Source organism: Austrofundulus limnaeus, unplaced genomic scaffold, assembly GCF_001266775.1.
Source record: "Austrofundulus limnaeus strain Quisiro unplaced genomic scaffold, Austrofundulus_limnaeus-1.0 Scaffold100, whole genome shotgun sequence".
Lineage (NCBI taxonomy): Eukaryota > Metazoa > Chordata > Actinopteri > Cyprinodontiformes > Rivulidae > Austrofundulus > Austrofundulus limnaeus.
The window spans coordinates 1,389,941-1,407,901 of record NW_013952502.1 but is presented as its reverse complement, the minus strand read 5'-3'; the positions used below and the strand labels follow the sequence as shown (position 1 = coordinate 1,407,901).

Genomic DNA, 17,961 nt, shown 5'->3' with positions numbered 1-17,961 from the left:
ACACACACACACACACACACACACACACACACACACACACACACACACACACACACGCACAAGAACATTTTACTCTCTAATTTTGTCCGCTATTGATGCAGTCATGTAAGTTATGGTTAAATCTGCTCCTGCTGTGGTTTCTAAACTGGATATTCTCAGAAACACAATAGTCTCTCTAAAACAAATAGCTGTCCGTTTTAAAGAAAAAGAAAGAAGAATCTGAGACAAGAGAACATCTGTTTTTCAAGTTACAAATGGCTCATAAAGGAAAGACTAACGGCTTAAAGAAAATATAAAGTGACTAACTAAATATTTTCTTAGTGGAGAGGGAAAAGGCGAAGAAGATAACCAGAAAGCAGAGTCATGACATCATGGCAGGGTGGGGGGTACACCACAAGACCCTGGCCTGACTAAGAGGAAAGAGCAACAGAGTGTGGGAACATGAGTGTTAGAGTATGAAAATGAGCTGTGATTGTTGGTGCAGACACACCACACAGCATGATAACTTATCTAATGTGCAGTTTGCACAGGTAAAATGTGGGCAAATCCACTTTTTAGCACATATATTTAAACAAGGGCCAAGCTGCATCCTTTATGGGGCTTTCAGCCACCGGTACATTGTGTTCTTTTGACTTAATGTCACAGAAAACACTCTGAATGGTTAATATTTGCTTCAAAATCATTTTTCAGTTGACCTTTTAGACTAAATTTTGTTACATCTTAAGTCTTCTGGTGGTTTTGTAGGAATCAAATGGCTACCTACGTATTGGCCTGGTGGTGACTGGCTGTGAGGTGGTGGTGGGGGGCGGTGTGGTGGTGGTTGGGAATTTCTTCGGTCTGAACTTGTAATGTCCGATGAAGCCATCAGCAGTTAGACTGAGATCTGACAGAAACTGGATCAGGAGCTGATTCCCCTCTGAGAATACCGGCCTATAAAGCAACACAGGGACGCAAAGCAGACTTAGCATGAGCTGGGGATAAAGTCACAAGATGGACAAAAAGACTTTCAGGATGACAGAAATCACCTACGCTGGGGGGCTGTCTCCACAAAACTTGCCGATCCTTTTGGCATCGTTTATTTCTGCCCCGTTAAAAATGGAGACGTGGTCGTAGCGGCAGTAGTTATCCCGCTCCACGTCGAACTTTTCAAACTTTACTTCGATTATCTGCAGCGACGGACAAATGACAGAAAATTCTCTCTCACACTTCAGCTTGTGTTATTACTGGAACAATGCAAACCACATGTAGTTGTTTAAAAAAGGTGTTTCATTTTAAAAACATGATGCACATAAATCAACACGAATAAAAACAGGTTTCCTTTCATTACAAAAAAAAGTTTGAACATTAAGCCACTGACTTGGTTTTTAGGTGCCACTATATGCCAGGAGCAGGTGACACCAGCTGGGTAGTCCTTCTCAGGCCAGTTAGGGGTTTGGAAAGTCCCAGAGGGCTTTTTTAATCTGCCCCCACAGTACTGGTCACCTGTAAAGACCAAAAAAGAGAAACAAAATCCATCCCGGTTACTACAAAAACACTGATTTCATTATTTTATTGAATAGAGTCTGTCATGTCCCTGTTTCCAGTTTATTGGTCACACACAAGCTATTTTTGGCTGAACTTCAAATAATGATTCTTTTCCAGGATGACCGAAGACAAAGTCATGGTAAGAGATGCCTAACAAATGTGTTCTACAGATAAGATGCTCTTCAATGTCTTTTTACCACAATGAAGCGAGAACCAGGCACAGTGGTTTACAGACTGAGTCCATTACAGCTGTGAGCTTGCTGGGTACAAGAAACCATTCATTAGAAATCCACTAAACACACAGCAGATGAGACTGCAGACAGGAAAAGACTCATTTACCTCAAAGTGATACATCTGAGCTGAACTCCCCTCCCAAAATTTTGCTCCATATCAAGTTGCAAGTAGTTTTTAGTTCATGTTAGCTTTGAATTCATCATTTTTCTGTTGGGTAAATATATTGTCTCTGTCTGAGCACTCTGAAACAACTCAATTGAACACACAACACAAACAGATACCCTTCAGTCTTTGACATGTTTAAATCAGAAAGCACGCCGGGACCTTGTTCCCTGTTTACCTGCCTACCTCTCTCGTGAGGGTGGGCAGCGGAGAAAACAGCGAGGAAGCCACTGCCAGCGGTGTTAGCATCAGACACCATCTGCATGAGCATCTTGTTGCCCGAGGAAACGAGGGCCCCTGGCTTGAACGTCCCACAGAAGCGACCGAGCCTCTGTCCACTGACATGGCCACTGTACACGTCCACATAATCATAGCGACACAGGTTGTCACTCTCCAGATCGATGAAGCGGAATGACAATACCACCACCCTGCCTTCAGGAACCTGGGTTGGAGAATGAATCAGGTGTATGACAGAGCTGTATGTAGACTTTATTCAGTGACATTCTTTTAAAAATTTGATTTCAATCAAGGATTAGATGATCATTTTCAAACAAGTAAAATAATCAAATAGTTCCAGCCAAGTGTGTACAGCTAAAAATCTAACTGGACTCACTGTGATCCTCCACACACATTTGGTGTTTGGGGGATAAACTCCTGGGTATCCTTGGCTTCCGATGACTCCAGACTCCCCTGTGATGTTTCCTCCACATGTAAAAGTTGGTCTGAAGTGGACATTTTTCAATTAATATGATGGTTTATAAGAATATAGAACAGAAATGTGGGGGAGAATATCATCAGAAATAAAACTCCCTCGCCAATGGACAACATGTCTTATATAAAATATAAATAAATAAAAAAGTTAGAGGAATTAAGTAGTACCTCTGCTGAGACTGAGCACAGACCTCTGTCAGGAACAGCAGAGTCCATGCGCAAAAAACCCCGCAAGTCCTCCATGTTGTTGGGTAAACGCACGCGCTGCGCCTGGTGTCGCTCCGTGGCATGGCGATCAGCAGCAGCAGCTCAGACTCTGGGAGGAAAGTGTTGCTGCGGAGAGTCTGCAAGCTCAAGCACATGAATATAGCGTTTGTTCTGCGCTGTAGGAGGGACGGAGCACGGGGAGGTGGGAGGATGGAAGCGCTGGAGGGAGGGTGTGGGGTCTCGCATTAGCTTCATGCTTCACCTGAAGATGGCATGAATGAACTTGACTGGAGTTATCCACGCGTGGTTTGACATTCTTACACATTTAGGCATGAACACTATAGATCACATATATGCTGAAGGCTTTGACGCAACTTTGACGCAACAGTAATGGCTGCTTGTTATCATATGATGCTCTGTGTCAACAGCATAATCTAAAAACAAATCAAAAAGCATATAAACTTATAATCAAAGCCATTCCAAAAGCTGTCTTATGTTTAATTGCAGGTTTATTGGCTTATTCACCTATTGTTCCATGTTTACCACAATTATCAATTGGAAATTACTCTTTCAAAGATTCCAAGTTTTCCAATAAAATTATTCGACACACTTTCGATCATATTATTTATCCCACCCTGGCATTTAAAAATTCCATTCGTCAAAAATTTCCACCACAATCAATCCATAAATTACGTACTAAATACCTCAAATTTCCAATTGCACCAAGAGCCAAAGAAATCCACTTTAAAACTTTAAATGGAATATATCCATCTAATTATTTTATTCATCAGAGGTTTGGTATTGAAACAAATAATTGTGTTTTTTGTGATGATACTGAAACAACAGAACATTTATCCTTTCAATGCATGTATGTTGAAACATTATGGTCTGATATGTTTGACTGGTTATTTCCCAAAGTTCCCAGTCTCCAAATGTTCTCTGAAAACAATATAATTTATGGACTTATTATGGACAATAACAACAGTGACTTTCTCATCAACACTATTATCATTCTGGGGAAAATTTTCATCCATAAAGCTAAATATCTTAAGGTTAAACCAAATTTCTATCATTTTCACAATGACTTTATTTTGTACTGCAATTCTCTTAAAGTGATGCATACTAAACATGCCCACAGTCTGTGCTCTTTAATTGAAGAGTATGATTTAACATCTGAACCCCAGCCTTTTTTTGTTCCTTCTTATTTTTAAACTTCTTATCTTTATTTGCACCATCCTTTTCTGTTATATGCAAGTTTGTTTGTTCGTTTGAAATACGCCTTATTGTTTGTACATTGTATTATTTTGTGTGTTCTTTGTTATTTAATAAAAAAAAAAAACTAGTGGAAGCCATCACTGATTCGGTAATCGACTATACGTCCTGGAGTTTCAATTCAGTTCCCATCGATTTATCTGGGTTCAATTTGTTAGTTTAGTTTCACCGAAAGATGGCGGACCGAACGCCTGGCTCTCAAAAAGCTAGCGCTAAGGTGAAGTGTGCTGTTTGTTCTGGCTTTAGTTAAGCTGTTTTTTATTACAGTAAAATTCATGTTGATTATTGCATCCGTGAGAAACTTGGAGTGTTTACGTATTAGCTCCTAGACGAGAACACAGCCGTGAGTGTGCGCAACGATGTTAGCAAAGCGCCGCCGCGGCCAGGTTAGCTTAGCTAAGCTAACAAACTAGTCACCGCAACCACCTTGGATTAAATGAATCTGTAGTTAATTGGACACCAAATAAAGATTAATGTTGCTTTCAGCGCAGGGTAGTTGGTGTTGGATATCTATATTTATAAACTATTAATTTTACATTTACATTTCAAGTTCATGTCAAAGCTAGCCCCTCATTTTTCGGCTCGGCGTCATGTTCGAGTCCGCTCAAGCACCGACCTGTTAGGCCTCCGTTTCATTTTAAGGTCCATCCGATAATTATCAGAAAATATGCAATAAATTCCACTCAGAGAATGTGAAATGACTGTCTAGGTAGCGTTTGCAAGCTTTTAGTCCGCGCTAATTGCTAAGAGTGGTTCTGAACACATTTATCTGTCAGCGTTGCGGTATTACAGTCAGCTGTTGCTACATGTAAAAATAAATAAATAAACATTGAGATTGCTAAACGTGTGAGTGGAGTTTACGAATACTGAATTTGTTGATGAAGACAAAGCGTTATTTCAGCTGATATAAACTTTTTGTTGAAAGCCGACCTTTGTGTTTACATCAATAGGCGCTGCTTGAGAGCAAACTGAAATCTTTCAGCATTGGAAAAATGACTGTGGCTAAAAGAACCCTGAGCAAAAAGGAACAAGATGAAATAAAGAAAAAGGTAAGTGCTTTTCATCATTATTGTTGTTTTATTTAAACAAATCTGAGACTCTGTATTGAGCATATTTGTATTTACTCCCTTTCTGTTAATTGTTCTGGGTTCAGGAAGATGAGCGGGCAGCAGCAGAGATCTATGAAGAGTTTCTTGCTGCTTTCGAAGGAGGTGCAGATGGCAAAGTCAAGACCTTTGTCCGTGGGGGTGTTGCAAATGCTACAAAAGGTAACTGTTTTGTGTTCAGTAATTGTTTTCAGTGCTGCAGTCTCATAATCCTGAGACTACATGTTTGAGCCCAGCTTGCGCCAGGAAATGCATCCAGCATGAAACCGTAATACATTGTATAATACTGACTTTAATCTAGCGCATTAATGGCTGGGAAAAAGATTGATAGTGTGGTTAATTGCTTTGCTAATCATTTGAATTAGTGACAAAACACATAAGTCTAACATTTTTGCAGATTTAGTGGTTTAGGATGCTGTAAAGAAATTGAAAGCTGAGGTTTCTGTAGTGCATGTGATCTTAAATTGTGTTCAGTTTAGACATTTTAGGCTGGTTAAAACAAGACCAGGTAGAAAGATTCAATTATTTTGTGTTAGCAATAACAAAGATTTTGGACCTAGTTTTGTTAAAGTTTAAGCCATTTTTGTCTTCTCTATTGTTGTTGGGTTTTTTTTTAAAGTCAAATATAAAGAAACAACATATCTAGTATTCCATGCTTCTTCCTGCTTTTTAGATATGGAAACTGTTTAGACAAAAGAACAGTCGGCATTATCCTTTGACATTCAATTATTTGGAGTGAAATTAAGAGCCACCATGTAATTACTCTTTACAGAAGAAGCAGCTGCTGATGAAAAAAGAGGAAAGTTATACAAGCCTAAGTCACGTTTTGAGGCCCCACCAAAAAGCATCCTGCCTTTGGAGACTCCATCTCAGTTTTTACCATTAGACAAAAAAAATGTAAGTATTGTCTATGTCAGGAAACTGTATATATTGTTGCTGCTCTTGTATACTTTTTCATTTTTTTATAATTTGTTTATATCTGTATTTCAGACTTTGAAGAAAAGTAGTGAAAAAGAAAAGAAGAAGAGTAACTTGGAGCTCTTCAAAGAAGAACTGAAACAGTATGTTTTACCGCACAGTTATAATCGTTTCATCTGTAAAAAGTGCATACAGTACAGTTGTTTGTATGAATTATGTAATTACATTTTTTTTCAGGATCCAGGAAGAAAGGAATGAAAGGCACAAGATGAAAGGACGTGTCAGTCGTTTTGAACCTCTGCCCGGCATGGAGGGAAAACGCTCATGTCAGTACATTTAAATGACATAAATGTCTTCAGTGTACTAACTTGACCTGGAATGTCCCTGTCCAACACCCCTTACACCACTCCCTACCCTTTCGTCCCCCTTAACCCTGAAACAAAATTTATACTGCTTTTCTGCTTTTTTTAGCGGATGGTTCTTCAAGAAGAAACCGTCCGTCCAGTGGTAATTTTGACTCAATACAGTGACTGTGAATATCTTCAGCTTGCTGAGAAAACCAGTTGTTGTGCCAGAGAGCAACAGGAAAGCTTTTTTCTCTTTTCTGTGTCTGCAGTTTTGGATGACAGCGCCCCGGGTTCCCATGATGTCGGTGACCCTTCCACTACAAACTTGTATCTTGGAAACATCAATCCACAGGTAACTTCCTATCTAAATTTACCGTATATTGAATGCAAAGGAGACAAGTAGAACGAGGCCTGACTTATAACTTTACTCATGCTTTAAATCTTACTAAATATACTACTTATGGCCTAATTTTTTGTGCATTATCCTTACACTGAAAATTGTATATTTTCTTCAAAATCAATCTAGATGAACGAGGAGATGTTGTGTCAAGAGTTTGGCCGTTATGGCCCTCTAGCCAGTGTGAAAATCATGTGGCCACGGACAGATGAGGAGAGAGCTCGGGAGAGGAATTGTGGCTTTGTGGCATTCATGAACAGGAGAGATGCTGAGCGAGCACTCAAGAACCTAAATGGTAATTCTTTCGTTAAATAAGTTGTACATTGCTCTTTTTTCCCCTCAGCGCTTTCATGTCTACATAATCTGTGTGTTTTTTGAAATTACAGGAAAAATGATAATGAACTTTGAGATGAAATTAGGGTGGGGCAAAGGTGTGCCCATTCCACCACATCCCATCTATATTCCACCTTCTATGATGGAGCATACTCTCCCACCTCCTCCCTCTGGCCTACCCTTCAACGCACAGCCCAGGGAGAGGCTAAAAAACCCAAATGCTCCCATGCTTCCTCCACCGAAGAACAAGGAGGAGTTTGAGAAGGTAATTTAATATGTCTGTCAAAGATTATATGGAATCTGGCAGTGATTTAAAAAAAATTGTGCTGGTAAGATGTTTGGTATAAACAGTCAGTACAGGTTTTACACATAGTCTTAAGTTGTAGATTTATTATGTTGATTGAGTTTCACTAGTTGCTCTGTATCTAAAATATATTGAAATGTTAGTCTGTGTTATAGATGGGTGTTTATGGGTAATGTGGTAAAGTATCATGGATTTTTGGCCTTAAGTAAAACTGGCAGCAGTAAAAGAAAGTTGTTGTCTCTATGCACTTTGAAATGCATTTTTTTATATTTTTAATTTGTTGCTTTTGTAACAATACTCACATTCTATGTTTATTATCTGATGTGACTTCATATACAGACTCTGTCGCAAGCCATAGTCAAAGTGGTTATCCCAACAGAAAGGTACATGTTTTATTTTTTTTAATTGGTGTTCAAACTTAGAAAAAAAACATCCCATAATGAAGTTAAAGCTTGATCAATTGATCACTGCATGCTACAGGGGGCTGATCAGTGTGGATGAGCAACGGTTGAGGCAACTGTACATCGTTTTCATACTTAAAGTAATTCTGACATGTTTGGTATTTATCTTACTTCTCATGTCCCACCATCATTTATAACTTGTAACATGTAGTAAATATTATATTATAGGTGAAACTCTGTTTAATGTCAACGATCATCACTTTCACTGTTAAACTTCATAACATAATTTGTTACTCTTCTTTAGTGACTTTGCTACATGCAGGGTCTGATTTTTAGATCTGTAGTTTTGAAAACCATCTCTCTGGCCATTGCTCACTCAGACTGTCTCCCCCCTTGGCCTCTGTCACCCTACGGCGAGCTCAGTAAATCTGGCCCATTCCAACCAAACAAATCTGCTAGAATTAGTCTAAATATGACCTTTGACATTGGCCTTGGTGAGCAGCACAAGTTGAACTGTCTGCAGCAGCGAGGGACCTGAAAAGCATCATGGGATGGATTGGGAAAGTATACAGAATTTTACCCCCGTCATTGGTACGATCAGCTCCAATACAAGTAAATGTTCTCTGTGTTGTCAAATGAAAGACATCTTTTGTCCTGTTGGCCACTTTAGGCTAGTTGTGTGTAACCTGCTACACATACCTCTATTAAAATGTTCACAAAAGAATTTTAGTGATCTCATGTGCACCATATAGATTCAGGACCAAGTCCACCAGCAGATGATCTTTATCATGCCAAGAATCCTGTACCGTCTGTTTTTTCTGACTTCAGATTAGTCAGAATGAGTGAGAATTAAGAGGCAGTGCACTGATGGAGGTTCTGTCAATACAATGTCTCTTCAATTCTCCACACCTCTTTTCCAGTCTCAAATACAGACTGATTTGTGTCCCCTTTCTGTAAAAAGTTTTATATAGAATAATGCATTGGAAATAATTCATAGATATAATTAAAATCTGTCGCAGAGTAGCTTTAAAGAAACAGACATGATGTTTATAACATAGCTCACAGAAAACTTCGTAATGACTTTGATTTAAAGAATCTTGATTTAAAAAATACTTATTTATATTTGAATCAATTTAAAAACAGTCACAGTTTGGCTTAACTTATTTCTGGTGAAGTGACACCAACAGTTGCCTGTTTCATTTTCCTTTATTTTAATATTTTGTGATATTGCTTTTTCACTAAACAGATAGTGTATCTTTTTTAATAAATACATTATTAATGGCAGTGATAAAGCACTTTTCCTATATAAAATCAAAGACCATGTGTGTCTGTATTTTATAGTTTATTTGATGTAAAATCTGTAATTGATCAGGGTATCTGTAGAGGTTGTCCAACCACCAGGCATAAATTAAGCTTTAATAAGTTGACTTGAAGTAGTGATGAAGAGTCTGTCCACTCTGAATCTGTTTGCTTTAACTGTGTTTTTCTTGTAGGAATTTGCTCTCTCTCATCCACCGCATGATCGAATTTGTGGTGCGTGAAGGCCCCATGTTTGAAGCCATGGTCATGAACAGAGAAATCAACAATCCAATGTACAGGTTGGTTCAGCTACACTTTGTAAAATATTCAGGCATTCTCAATCTGGTGATTAAGTGCTGTTTCTGTAAACTTTAATGATTGTTTCTTTCTTCTCAGATTTTTGTTTGACAACCAGAGCCCGGCACATGTGTATTACCGTTGGAAACTCTATACTATACTGCAGGTTAGTTGTATGTTTTGGGAAAAGGCTTTAGTCAATTATAAACATTTGGTATCCTTTAACTCACACACACAAAAAAAGCATAATTTTGTAAAATAAAAAAAAAAATTCTTTCACAGGGTGAAACACTATCCAAATGGCGAACAGAGGACTTTAGAATGTTTAAAAATGGCTCTTTGTGGCGTCCGCCGCCTCTTAATCCATACCTTCATGGTCCTTATGATGATGGTGATGAAGGGGATGAAGAGGAGGAGGCCAACAAGAAAGGCTGCTTGAAGGAAGAGTAAGCTCATGCCTTTATGATGAGTTTTCACACATTTTCTTAAATGTTGAATAGTAATTTGAGGTAAATGACTTGTGATAATAACTAGTTCAACTTTTCTTCACGCCAACAGGGAGCGAGACAAACTGGAGGAGATGCTGCGAGGTTTGACTCCACGGAGGGGGGATATTGCCGAGGCCATGCTGTTTTGTTTGAACCACGCTGAAGCAGCTGAAGAGATTGTAGAGTGCGTCACAGAGTCTCTCTCCATCCTAAAGACGCCTTTACCTAAAAAGGTAAGACCAAACCTACACCCTAATCAATCAATCAATGAGCTGTTCTTCAGAAGCACCAACACGTTGCTTTTTACTGTTTCAGATTGCACGGTTATATCTAGTTTCTGATGTGCTGTACAACTCTTCTGCCAAAGTATCCAACGCCTCTTACTACAGAAAATAGTAAGTTTATTACTGCTTGTAAAGATTTACTGTTTTATTCCATAAATCACTGATTTACTCTGTCCTTCTCCATAGTTTTGAGACAAAGCTCTGCCAGATTTTCTCCGATCTTAATGCGACATACAAAGCAATCCAAGGACACCTTCAGAGTGAGAACTTCAAGGTATTAACGCTCACTGTGAACGTCACAAAATGGAACAATGACACCACGAGTGGATCGGATCACTCAACTCTCCATGTTGTCATTTGCCCTCCCCCCTCTGTTGTAGCAAAGGGTGATGTCCTGTTTCCGGGCGTGGGAGGACTGGGCCGTGTATCCCGATCCTTTCCTCATCAAGCTGCAGAACATCTTCCTGGGGCTTGTTAATCTCACTGCAGAAAAGGAGGCCCCCTGTCTCGTTCCAGAGGTAAACGACAGAGCACTGCATTTCTTCTGCTTACTGACAGCTTGATAACGCTGAGCAAAAATACCAATTTCATGGTAGGAAGATAAAAACTCTAGCCATGTTTCCATCAACGTTTTTTAATGCGCATTTTGAAGTATCGCATAAGAAAAGGTGAATGGAAATGGCATGATTCAAAAAAACTTCCTCTAATTCGCATAAAAGTTGATACGCTCGCTTGAGGTGTTTGTTTATTTATTTATTTTCGAAAAAGAGTTAATGCGCAAGAGGAGAGATGGAATCACATTTGTCAAATCAGTTCTGACGTAGTGAACATTTACCTCACATGGTTGATCAGCTGTTTTCGCTGTCTGAACGGTACCAGTACCAGAGCGACTGCAGCTGGACCCTCCTCCCGCTGTCGGCGTATTCAGTTATTCCCGTAACGTGAAGAAAATTGCATGTCTTTCTCTACGTCTCCAAACAGCAGTAAAATCGCCAAATCTAGTTGATATGACAGAATAATTACAACTTTCCTGATAGTAGCAACGCGTTCCTGATAACTTCTCTCCATTTTCCTGAAATGCGACTTCCTGTTTACTACACGCATGAGTCTTGACGTAATTGATTCGCTTCAAGCCAGTTCATGGAAACACATCTGATTCACATTTGTTTTTTCCTTTTTGCGGAATTTTAAAAATTTGCTCAAAATTCATATTAAAATTGGATGGAAACACGGCTAATGTAAACATATTACATGAGGTGTTTCTACTTCTGTTGCTACTGCTTAAATAAATTAATTTAATAATTTAATCAAGTTTGTTTATAGTTAATTGTGATAGTTATGCAACAACATATAAATTACAAGAGCTGCATTTTAAAAGCAACATCAGATATTTCCTGAACTTGATTTAAATGTATCTTTTGTCATCATCTGTGGATATTTTTAAGATCCAGATTAAAAATTGTAATTTAACAAAGTTAAATTTAAAATTAGTGCTGCAACAGACGAGAGAGAGAGCAGTTTAAAAGACATAGCCAAAAAACAAAATGTATGATTTTACTTTACAATTTTAACACTGCTTTGTGTTGGTCCATCCCATAAAATTATCTGAATAAAAATGTTATTTTTTGAAGTTTATTGTTGCAGTGGTACAAAATTAGGTAAAGTTCAAGGGGTATGAATACTTTTTCAAAAGCACTGTGTGTGTTTGTTTTAGCCGGAGCCGGCAGAGGACCTCGACGGAGCTCCTTTGGGTGAATATGTAGACGGCACGCTGCTGGAGGATGTAGATGGGATGCCCATCGATGCAAGGGCCCTTGATGGGGCACCAATCGACGGAGCCCCTCTGGATGACTTAGATGGAGTTCCCATCAAGCACATGGAAGATGACATCGATGGAATACCTTGTGAGTCACACTTGAAGCTGTTTATAATGATGGTGGTGGAATGTCCATGTCTATGATGCTAAACCTTTTATTCTGGGTGATTCCAGTTGATCAGTCAAAGGAGGCAACATTCAAGGTAGCACCATCAAAGTGGGAAGCAGTGGATGAGGCAGAGTTGGAATCTCAAGGTAAGAAGACAGATTATGTTAATGTAATTTAGTAAAAACAGATATTAAGTTGCTTTTAAATGTATTTGACTGGAGGATTGTTCTTCTCAGCTGTAACAACCTCGAAATGGGAAATCTTTGAGCAACCAGAAGAATCCAAAAAGTGAGTGTTCTCTCCTCCTCTTAATATTGGTCTGAATTCAGAGAATATTTCTGACGGTCTAATTCTGTAGGGCTGAGGAGGACAGTGATGACGACGACAGGAGCCCTCGCTCCGAGGATAACCAGAGCTACTCCAACCCCTTCAGAGAGGATTCAGACATGAAGGCCAAAATGGCAGAAATGAATGAGGAGAAACGCAGCAAGCTCCGAGAGATTGAGGTCCTTCGCTGCTACTTAAGCATATTGTTAATAATAGTGGATTACTTTATTTCATTGTTTTGTTTTTTCCAACAGGTTAAAGTCATGAAGTTCCAGGATGAACTGGAGTCTGGGAAAAGACCTAAGAAACCTGGTCAGAGTATTCAGGAGCAGGTGGAGCATTACAGAGACAAACTCTTACAGAAGGTACCGCGATGAGTTGATTTCCCCACAGCAGATATCTAATTACTCTTGACAATGGAGTAACTTCTTTTGTTACAATTTTTTTTTCCAGGAAAAAGAAAAGGAAAAACTAGAACGAGAAAAAGAGAAGGAGAAGAAAGAAAAGGAGAAAGCCGAAACGCGTTTAAAAGAGCTAAAGAAGGAAAAAGAAAAGGATGACACCCCAACAAAGAAGGAGCGGTGAGGCAGCTCCCCACAAGGCCTAAAGGGGGAGTTTTGGTTTTTAGTCCTCTGACACGTTTGTCCTCTTGGGTTGGCAGGAAGCGACATCACAGCGGGTCTCCCAGTCCGACGAGGAGTAGCAGCAGAAGAGGCCGCTCCACCTCGCCTCGCTCAGAGAGATCAGAACGCTCCGATCGATCTTATCCTAAAGACACAACTTCTCGTTCATCCCATAAAGATTCTCCTCGATCCAGCAACAAAAAGTCATCCAAGAGGTGAGACAGCCAGAGAGATTTCATCTTACAGCTCCTAACTTTGTTCATAAACAATTATGTAATTAATATTTATTCCACTAGATCTCCATCTTCACCTCGCACACCTAAACGAACGAAGAGGTCCCGATCCAAAACTCCTAAGAAATCAACAAAGAAGTCCCGGTCCAGATCAAGGTCTCCTCACAGATCTCACAAAAAGTCAAAGAAGAGCAAACACTGACATCTTTCTCCACCTGTCTTTGAAACCAGCCCCTCATTTTCCTCATCTGCGGACTGAATGGCAGCTGAAGACCTTGCCCAAATGTTAATATCAGGACATCAGTGTGAAGAGAAGGGGGGGTGTTGCATGGGTTTATCAACCAGATGAGCTCAGTGCTGTTTTATATTGTAAAAAAATTACAAAAAATGTGCTTGAGTGTCCCAGTTCCCCTCCTAATGGAATTCATCATGTGGTAGACCACACATGTGTAGAGTGTGAGGACCAGTCTTACATTCATGCTGTTGATTTCTGTTTTTGTAGTTCACATTAAAAAGAATTCCTAATGTTTTTTTTTCACAGTTGATTCAATCATTTTTATTCAGTCTTTATTTCAACTTCACATGATAAGCAGGACTTAAAGAAAAAAAGGCTTCAGAAGGTCAAAAGGCACACACCTACAGGCAATAGAATATTTCCATCTTAATGCAATTATTCCAAAGGTTAGAAAAATTAATTTGACTTTAGTTTGTAGACAATAATAAACAATTCAAAATGTAAAACAGGAAGTACACAGTCAATATATTCATTTGACTAATTATCTTTTACCACTTCTTTTCATTTTAGTTTTTAAGTTAATCCCAAACGGCTAATGATCTTATATTAAATCTGAGGCCACCTGATCACAGCTTGGCCTGCATCTTCCTCAGCTGGTCCTTCAGTTCTAGAGCTGCTACAGAGGAGAGGTGCACCTCATCTGGTCCGTCTGCGATGCGTATGGTGCGTGCGTACGCGTACCTGAAAACATGTTAGGAATTAGATCAGGTTAGGATTAATTATTTTGGTGGTTAAAAAAAAAACTAAAAGAAACTTACATCTGTGTTAGAGGGAAATCTCCAGACACCCCTGCACCTCCATGTACCTGGATGGCATAGTCCACCACCTTACAGACCATTCTGGCTGCTGCCACCTTGATCATGGCAACCTAAGAAAGAGATGTAGAAGGTTGAGTTTACGCCTGCACTCAGCTGTTCAAACGAAAGAGCCTGGATTTAAACACATTACTGGTTTGGATAATTGTTCAAGAATGTACATAAATAGAAATATATATATACAGAAGTACGTAAGGCCTCAGTTTGAAATCTGTTTCTATTAAATGTTTGGTACAAACCATTTCTACTATGAAACAGGCTGATACTAGTTTTACCTGCTTGCGAGCAGCACGGCTGCCCAGTGTATCCAGAGCGTGAGCAGCATATAGAGTCAGCAAACGGGTTTGCTCGATCATAAGGCGACACTCTGCTATCCAGTGAGCAACCACTTCCTTTAAAACAGACGGCACAAGACAGCAGTTTTAGCCAATTTGTGTTCTTAGAATCTTACCAAAGAGCGAACAGCCGTGAAACGACTTGGAATTGGAGGACTACGTTCACTCACATGCTGGTAGAGTTTTTTCCCAAACGTTTGCCTGGATGCGGCTCGCTTGCACAGTAGCTCCAGCGCAAACTCCGCTACACCAACGCTTCTCATACAGTGGTGCAACCTGCCTGGGCCAAGGCGCCTCTGAGCGATCTCAAACCCCCTGCCTTCTCCTGAGGTTAAAAACATGATGGTGGGACAAAAGACAAAGAACAGAGACAACATACGTCTCCGTTGTACAAACTGTCCTCGCTCGCTTAAAGTTTTTACCCAGAATGATGTTGGACGTAGGTACGCGCACATTCTCAAAGTGCACCTCAAAGTGGCCACCATGGATGGCATCTGACCTCAGAGATATGGGGAAAAAACAAGTCAGTAAAGTTTAACTTTCATGTGTGTGAACAGAAAGAAAATATTGCTGGAAAACAAGCAGCATCCCACCATCCTGTCCGAACACGGTGAGCGGTCGGATGAGCTTCACACCTGGAGTGTCCATTGGTACGATGACCATACTGTGCTGGTTGTGTCTATAAAATAAGTCAACAATTAAAGGATTATCGTACTCTAACTACTGTAAATCTGATTCATTTTTAAGCTGGTAATACTGGTGAGAACTTGATCATTTGATCTTCTTCCAAGAGATTTGGGTGTGTATCAAAATAAAGAAAAAACTGTATTACATATCACGGGTGTGTCTGTTGCTGAATTTGTTTTTATAATCTTCAACACGCTCGTAGAGATGAGTGAAAAAAAGAGATTAGCCAATTTTTTGTCAACATTAGAGCAATCAAGTTGTGGGACTGGTGTTAATTTAATTGCCATAACAACAGTGAAGACGTTTGATTGGACACCGACGACCCAGAGGTTCAAAAAGATGACAAAATGTCTGAGTTTCCGCCCCAAATGTGGAAAAACCCCTCATTTCCAGGAAACAAACGTCAGTCCCCTCTGCATACTGACCTGCTGCTGCCATCAGAGTTGCTCCTACACATCACAATGGCCACTTTACAATTGGGGTAGCCAGCACCTGAGATGGGGGGACAAAGCAGAAACTCAGATTTCATTAATGTTCAGTCACTCCCCAGTGGCACACCAAACAATAGAGCAGTTCCCATCACACTCTGGCCCCTGTCCTTAACCATTCCATGACCTGATAAAGCTCGGAAATGCTGTGTGCTGTGTCCCTGAGAAGAGCTAGACTTGCATGGAGCTGCTGACAGACTGACGACAGAGAAGCCACAGGTTGATTTACGCTTCCTGAGTCGAATTCTTTTGGTTTTCTGCTCGTTATTGGAAGCAGACCGCGTTTGCTTGAGATTAGGTGAAAAGTGCTTCTTATTGTTGGTGCAAAAAGATAAAACAGCCACTAGAGGGCAACGTCACGTGTAAAATAACTCAAAAACAGTAGACATGTTCATAGTTACTGAAGACATGGGGTACAAAACAAACAAATAAAAATAACCATCAGTCATCTATTTAAAAAGGACAATAAAGCATTTAAGAAAAAAAGCAATACTTTTAAAACAATTAAAATATATTTTTTTGTTTTGATGACTTTTCTTTGTTTTGTTTCCATTTGATGTGTTTCTTTTGTTACTGGGTTTTGCGTTTTGTTTTCCTCCATGGTTACAGGTTTGTTGTTACAGAGTTCTTACGTTTCTTGTTTTGATGCGTGGTCGATTTGATTGTTTTTTTTTTTTCTGTCACACTTTTGGTTTTGTTCTTATGTTTTCTGTATTATAAATGTATATTCAGGAATGCATTTTAGTTTTATGTCGCGTTTTACACTTTTACAAAGGAATTTACTAATCGGATGAACTGTAAGAAAACATCCAAGTTCAGATTCATTTGGACTTTTGTGGTTTTAAATCCACTTTTAAGTCAAAACCCCGGAGACCAAATGCACATAAAAGGGTGACCAATGTCCCTTCCTGTTTGAGTTTGTGTCCAGCTGGGAAAACGGTCTAAAAAGGACAGGGACATATGGACACCAGACAAGAAGAAGCAAGACATCAATATTATATAAATATTCCCAGCATGTGAATCACAGCTTGTGAATGCCTTCAACCAACTTATTTTGACAGATGTTTAGTCTTCCAACTGACTACAATTTCAAAGAAACATTAACAGATTATGCCAGCATCACAACAAAGAGTACACAATTTACACGCAACTCCACCCCAGAGCACACAAAGGAAAGCCTGTTTGGTTAGAGGACAGGTTCGATTTTCATCTGAACCCTTACAGAAGTCACTGGATCCTTGATACAGGGTAAACCCTGCCGTCGTGCCCCAACATGCCCTGTATACCTGACGGAATGAAAATAAGCCTTACAGTTCTCAGTGATCACAAACATCCTCTATTGTCTTTTTTGCTTTTTATTATTAAATGAAAACTTATTTATATTAAAGAAATGTAATAAAAAGCTTCAGGACATTTTTTTAAGAAAACAGTCTTCCAATTTATCTTAATCCTTTTTTCTAGTATGGTTTACTTTGCATTAAATATAATTTAAAAACTTGAAAGAAATAAACTAAACAATGAGGAACTGAAAAACAAGATGATTTGATTAAGTAGAATTAGGGAAATTATTCTCATGCGAAAAACAAAGAAAAAAAAACCCTCCTGAAATTTAAACCTAAAATAGAAGGTTAAATAAAAAAGTGATGTGTTCTATAAATCGTTAACGGCTGCATCACATTCTAATCTAGGCTTTTTAAATAAAAAGGAGAGATTATCCGTATCAGACGTTATTTTATACCCTCCTATCCCTTTCCCTCCACCACACAAACAAAAGGAAACACTGCAGACACTCCCTGCCTGACTCCAGAGAGCTCAAGTTGACATTTTGTAAAACCAATTCTTTTTGTTTCTTTCTATGGAAAATGAATAAAAGTAAAAGGTTTTGTATTCTTTTCGCACTGGAAAACACACACACACACACACACACACACACACACACACACACACAC

The 17,961-nt window shown here is 39.3% G+C and overlaps 3 protein-coding genes across 5 annotated transcripts in view; 1 reads left to right on the top strand and 2 right to left on the bottom strand.

The window, feature by feature from the left end:
• Positions 1-2,958, bottom strand: part of pcolce2b (procollagen C-endopeptidase enhancer 2b) — a 6,310-nt gene extending 3,352 nt beyond the window's left edge. The window contains exons 1-6 of one of the 2 annotated variants that reach the window (XM_014013387.1): positions 2,800-2,958; positions 2,534-2,642; positions 2,107-2,362; positions 1,358-1,482; positions 1,030-1,166; positions 764-930 (exon numbers count right to left, since the gene is read on the bottom strand). In XM_014013387.1, the coding sequence (XP_013868841.1) occupies positions 764-930; positions 1,030-1,166; positions 1,358-1,482; positions 2,107-2,362; positions 2,534-2,642; positions 2,800-2,921 (916 nt within the window). In that variant the 5' untranslated portion in view covers positions 2,922-2,958. The remainder of the gene's footprint in view (positions 1-763; positions 931-1,029; positions 1,167-1,357; positions 1,483-2,106; positions 2,363-2,533; positions 2,643-2,799) is intronic. The other variant, XM_014013388.1, reaches the window with a different exon arrangement.
• A 1,284-nt stretch (positions 2,959-4,242) lies between these two features.
• On the top strand, positions 4,243-13,921 carry u2surp (U2 snRNP-associated SURP domain containing). Of its 2 annotated transcripts, XM_014013380.1 has the most exons (26): positions 4,243-4,327; positions 5,061-5,159; positions 5,264-5,378; positions 5,989-6,113; positions 6,207-6,277; positions 6,372-6,460; positions 6,606-6,641; positions 6,751-6,833; positions 7,008-7,173; positions 7,265-7,476; positions 7,855-7,898; positions 9,410-9,514; positions 9,612-9,678; positions 9,795-9,958; positions 10,071-10,233; positions 10,316-10,395; positions 10,471-10,558; positions 10,665-10,802; positions 11,999-12,188; positions 12,275-12,355; positions 12,446-12,497; positions 12,568-12,715; positions 12,791-12,901; positions 12,990-13,117; positions 13,198-13,374; positions 13,456-13,921. In XM_014013380.1, exons 1-26 carry the CDS (start codon positions 4,286-4,288, stop codon positions 13,592-13,594), a joined length of 2,913 nt encoding a protein of 970 aa, XP_013868834.1. In that variant the 5' UTR covers positions 4,243-4,285; the 3' UTR covers positions 13,595-13,921. The 2 variants fall into 2 exon arrangements, with proteins under 2 accessions (XP_013868834.1, XP_013868835.1); XM_014013381.1 differs by lacking the exon at positions 6,606-6,641.
• Positions 13,922-13,933: 12 nt separating this feature from the next.
• acad11 (acyl-CoA dehydrogenase family, member 11) overlaps positions 13,934-17,961 on the bottom strand; it is a 22,386-nt gene continuing 18,358 nt past the window's right edge. The window contains exons 14-20 of the mRNA XM_014013386.1: positions 15,950-16,016; positions 15,431-15,516; positions 15,260-15,331; positions 15,008-15,162; positions 14,778-14,894; positions 14,446-14,555; positions 13,934-14,368 (exon numbers count right to left, since the gene is read on the bottom strand). Coding sequence (XP_013868840.1) covers positions 14,254-14,368; positions 14,446-14,555; positions 14,778-14,894; positions 15,008-15,162; positions 15,260-15,331; positions 15,431-15,516; positions 15,950-16,016 — 722 coding nt within the window. The 3' untranslated portion in view covers positions 13,934-14,253. The remainder of the gene's footprint in view (positions 14,369-14,445; positions 14,556-14,777; positions 14,895-15,007; positions 15,163-15,259; positions 15,332-15,430; positions 15,517-15,949; positions 16,017-17,961) is intronic.

Bases quoted from the DNA above. Each gene is read 5' to 3' on its own strand.
- u2surp (XM_014013380.1), top strand. From the start codon at position 4,286: ATGGCGGACCGAACGCCTGGCTCTCAAAAAGCTAGCGCTAAG. The intron at 9,515-9,611 runs GTTGGTTCAGCT...CTTTCTTCTCAG, and splicing joins ATCAACAATCCAATGTACAG to ATTTTTGTTTGACAACCAGA. The intron at 13,375-13,455 runs GTGAGACAGCCA...TTATTCCACTAG, and splicing joins AACAAAAAGTCATCCAAGAG to ATCTCCATCTTCACCTCGCA.